Below are 4,921 nucleotides of genomic sequence, written 5' to 3'. Positions count from 1 at the left end.
CTTCTGTCTCTATTCATCTCCATCACAGTTCTGACTTGTACTAGCACGTCTGTAGGGACCTCTGAGTTCCCATAATGCACCTCTGCTATGAGAAGTGTCCCCACTGTCTCCCTGGGTCCTGTTGGAGGCTGCCACTGGAAAGGCTTGAGGAAGCCACACTCAGCGTAACCAAGGTCATGAAGGTCCTTTGTTTCATTCTTCCTGTCGCTCAAACTCTGTTTCTTGACCTAACACCACATCCTTTCTCATTTTGCTCCTTAACTTTGCCAGTTTTTTCTTTCTTCTATTAGCAATTTCTTGAAATCTCTTGTTAACTGAGGTCGGGGTCTCAGCGTTGGTCAGGTGTTTTCAAGTTCTTGACCTCTAATTCAAATATTTTTAAAAGGTGAAGGGGGATGTGTTCACACAGATTTTCAAGGTTTCATGCAGGCAAAAGAAATTTTATGCAATGCAAAACAATAATACCCATCAGAAATATGCTGTAAAAATATTAGCTGAAACCCAAAGAAATGTGGGAAGTGGCAGGTAAGATCAGTGCCTTTGTGGTGATGTCTAAATGTCCCTGGCAGTTGTGGGGAGAGCGACAATAGGCTACATGAGTGAGGATGCTCAGGGCCCCTGGTCATTGTTTGGAGCATTAGTCTATGTTCAAAGACAAGAAAAGTTTGGTTTCTGGTATGCAGAGTGATGGCAGTTCTCTATTTTGGTTGATAGCTACATCGCCTTTTTCCTAAGGTTCATGTCTCTTCCCATAATGCATCTGGTTTTAATCGTGTCTGCTCCCAATTACTCAGAGGCATACTCATCGACAGGATTCTCCCTAAAAGTTAACTTTGAAGACACACTGCTTTGTCATTCATGTGCCCCAAATGGTTCAGGTCAGATCAATCCTCCTAATCCATGCACAGATGTATTGGAAATATGTTTGAACAGAAATTATCTAAATTTGGTGGCTAAGGGAGGGGGAAACTTATTCCACTGTTCAGAAAAAGAATGTTTATGCACTTCCATGCAGGTCGCAGTCCTGCATTCTTGGGTGCTTTGTTTGGAAGAGAGTAGGTACCCAAACAAGGTAGAGTCCCAGGTTGCTATTCTAAACTTTATGCTTGCCCACTTCATTGTTATTGGAGTAGCTGGTACTTTTATTATTTCTCAAGCTCTGTATATGTGTTGGATTACTTGTCATTGGACCCAAATACCTGATAAAGCAACCTAAAGGAAGGAAGCTTCCTTTTCCTTATGATTTTAGATGTTGCAGTCCATTGTGTTGAGAAAGACATGATGGAGTTATTCTCACTGAGATGGATGGACAGCAGGCAGAGCTCCATGAAGTGACAAAACAGACCCATGTAACAGTCTCCAAGAACACATCATCAGTGATCTACTTCATCCAACTCGAACCCATCTTCCTCACTTCACACCTTCCCAATAATTTATTAAAAGTTTAATCCATCGGTAGATTAACCTATTCTTTTGGTGAAGCACTCATGATGTACATATCTCTGAAAATCCTCCTCAGACATACACAAGTGTGCTTTTCCAATAATAAAAAAAAAAAACTCCCTAGACTCACTCCCACTTGTTAATTGTTTCATTGTCTTCAGTTCACCTCTTCTGTTGTTTGGTACAGATAGCTGATTATGGTCTTGTCTGTCTGCCTATCCATCTATCCCTCCATTCCTGCATCCCTCCATCCATCCCTAGAAGCTTCTCAACCCAGGCAAGTTGGTGATCAAGTTTAGCATCAGATTGTTCCAAGAGAAGACAAAAATGCCTGTTGGGAGTTCCGCAGAATGACTGACTAGACACAGATAGAAATTCCTACAGAGGCGTTTGCCTCTGTTGACATCATCAATTTTGGGGAAGAGGAGGTGAACACAGAGAAGCTGATGGCCTTTGTGAACACGCTGAATGGCAAGGACGGAACCGGATCACACCTGGTGACAGTGCCCCCTGGACCCAGCTTGGCTGATGCCCTCATCAGTTCTCCTATTCTAGCTGGTGAAGGCGGTGCCATGCTGGGGCTCGATGCCAGTGACTTCGAGTTTGGAGTAAACCCCAGTGCTGATCCTGAGTTGGCTCTAGCTCTTCGTGTATCTATGGAAGAGCAGCGGCAGCGGCAGGAGGAAGAGGCACGGCGGGCTGCTGCAGCCTCTGCCGCCGAGGCTGGAATTGCAACGTCTGGGACTGAAGGTGAAAGAGACTCGGACGACGCCCTCCTGAAGATGACCATCAGCCAGCAGGAGTTTGGCCGTGCTGGGCTTCCTGACCTAAGCAGCATGACTGAGGAGGAGCAGATCGCCTACGCCATGCAGATGTCGCTGCAGGGAATAGAGTTCGGCCAAGCAGAGTCAGCTGACATCGATGCCAGCTCAGCCATGGACACCTCTGAGCCTGTGAAGGAGGAGGAGGACTACGATGTGATGCAAGACCCAGAGTTCCTTCAGAGTGTCCTGGAGATCCTTCCCGGCGTGGATCCCAAAAACGAAGCCATTCGGAACGCAATGGGCTCTCTAGCCTCCCAGACCACCAAGGATGGCAAGAAGGACAAGAAAGAGGAAGACAAGAAGTGAGCCTGGAGGGAGGGCTGGCTGAGTCTGCCCAGGGGACTGTGAAGACGGGGTTGCCTATAGACCTAGATGTGCTGTCTGCAGACTTTACAACCTGAATAAAGCTTGGCAAGTTTTTTTTTTTTTTTTTTTTTGGTTTTTCGAGACAAGGTTTCTGTGTAGCTTTGGAGCCTGTCCTGGAACTCGCTCTGTAGACCAGGCTGGTCTCGAACTTCCAGAGATCCGCCTGCCTCTGCCTCCCGAGTGCTGGGATTAAAGGCGTGCGCCACCACCGCCCGGCAAGTTTTTTTTTAAAAAAAAAAAAAGAAAGAAATTCCTACAGATAGGAAGCTGAGCTCCCTCCCATCCCCATTTGGTTAAGTGTGTTCAGGAACTCAAAAGCCCCTGTGTAGGAGTTGTATACTTGAACAAGCAGATCCAAATATTTTATTGCAAGTTCATTTTTGTTGAAAAATCTCTCCAGCTTTATAGCAAGAAAAACGTCTCATTAATGAATCCATCCAAAGCTCCCAGAGCACATTTAGAAACCACCTCGAAGGCATTCACTTACGACCTCACCTGCCTTTGCTGAGAGCTCTTTGTGTCTGAGCAAATATTTTACCAAAATCCTTAGCTGTTTCAGAGCCCCAAGTTCCATGTCTACACTTTATTTTGAACTTTAAAAACTAAATAGCCTTAAAGAACAGGCTAGAAAAATACATCCAAATGACCACAAGGCTGTAAGAGTGGTAGAATTATAGATGACTCACTTTTTTTCTAAAGCTTTATTTTCTAAATGTTTGTCTTTACCTTTTCGACTTAAAATAATAAAAATAGTCTCAAAATCCTCAGCATTAATAAAAAAAAAAGACCTCCCTAGAATCACTCCCACTTGTTAATTGTTTCATTGTCTTCAGTTTGCCTTTTCTGTTGTTTGGTGCAGATAGCTGATTATGGTCTTGTCTGCTTGCCCATCCATCCATCCATCCATCCATCCATCCATCCATCCATCCATCTACCCTTTCTGTTTCTGTCGCAGAGGAGCCTAGTAGAGAAACCACAAGCTGTCTTTGAAAAAGGGGGTGGGTTTAAAAGAAAGAAACACTCCGTGGCAGCCACAGGCACTAATGTGAGAAGCTGGGGAAGGTGTCGTTTTTCACTCAAAGTGACATTTAAGCTGTTTCATAAATATGAAATCAAACTTGAGGGTCCAGATGGGCTCCCACCCCCTCTGTCTTTTGCTGGAATGACATGCTATTTACCAGCCTCATAAAGGGGGGACAAGGAATGAGACTTTCAGATGATGAGTCACTGAGGAAGATGATTGATGAGTGATGAATGAACTGGGAAGTTTCCCGTACAAGAATCAGGAGTTTCTAGATGACAAACTGTGAGCGGCAGCATGAACTGTAGCCACAATCAGATGGTGGCAAGAAGTAGGCTAAAGGTATTTCCGGGGGGTGTCCAGAGATTGGTCCACACATCCATAGAGGCATTTCTAAGAAGGCCACTTTATACCATGTGATCACAGCATCAGTTGCTCAGTGACATATGCACACTGGAAGAAGGAATATCCCATGAGGACAAATGTAAAGTTAGAGTTCTGAAGATCTAGGCATCACAGTTTGAGTTTTTGAAGATTTAGGCATCATCCCAGAACTTCAAATCACAGATATTTCCTTCAGAACTACACAGCCAACTGCTACCTAAGAACTATTCTCAAGATGGACACTAAAGAACCTGTCTTGGTTTCCAGAGTTCTGAGGAAATATAAAGAGTGGGTAAAGTGGGGAATTGGTGCAGTATTGCCACCCCGGCAATACTGTGCCTCTCCGGCAATACTGTGCCACCCCCTGGGAAGGTGCCTCCTCTCATTCTGCTGTACAGCTTCCAAGTTAGGGAGATGAGGGGCTCTTCATCATTCTGGTGGTCTCTCTGCGGTACTATGGCACTGGTGTCTCATTACCCCTTGTACTTCAGGAGTTAGCAGCACCCCGAAAAACAAAGATGCAACCCTGGTTTCTTTTATAACTACTACTACAAACTAGACATTGTTTTTTAAAATCCCAGTTTGATCACAGAAGCGAGACCGTATGGACAATATCCATAAGTTTACTTTCTTCACTCAAAAGACAAGAAACTGGCGACTATGCAGAGCATTCCCTTCAGTGAAAATATGATTTGCAGGCCCTGTCTGCAGCCTTGAACCACACATTTTCTCGAATCAGCTCGGCAGACCTTTTGTAACAGGACAGATTCAGCTCTCTAACTCCAATTCTTTCAAAGAACCACCTTTGTATGTACCTGAGGACCCAGAGAAGAAAAGCCTTGTTACATATCAATAGAGTCAGGTGCGTGGCAGCCTTAGAAGC

The 4,921-nt window shown here is 44.7% G+C and overlaps 1 protein-coding gene across 1 annotated transcript; it reads left to right on the top strand.

The window, feature by feature from the left end:
- Positions 1-509: 509 nt before the first annotated feature.
- On the top strand, positions 510-2,674 carry LOC130870961 (26S proteasome non-ATPase regulatory subunit 4-like). The gene is made up of 2 exons (XM_057763970.1): positions 510-525; positions 1,828-2,674. Exons 1-2 carry the CDS (start codon positions 510-512, stop codon positions 2,571-2,573), a joined length of 762 nt encoding a protein of 253 aa, XP_057619953.1. The 3' UTR covers positions 2,574-2,674.
- Positions 2,675-4,921: the final 2,247 nt, after the last annotated feature.

Source organism: Chionomys nivalis, chromosome 3 (assembly GCF_950005125.1).
Source record: "Chionomys nivalis chromosome 3, mChiNiv1.1, whole genome shotgun sequence".
NCBI classification, from domain to species: Eukaryota; Metazoa; Chordata; class Mammalia; order Rodentia; family Cricetidae; genus Chionomys; species Chionomys nivalis.
Note: the sequence above shows the minus strand (reverse complement) of the source record. Positions and strands in the feature narration are given on the sequence as shown.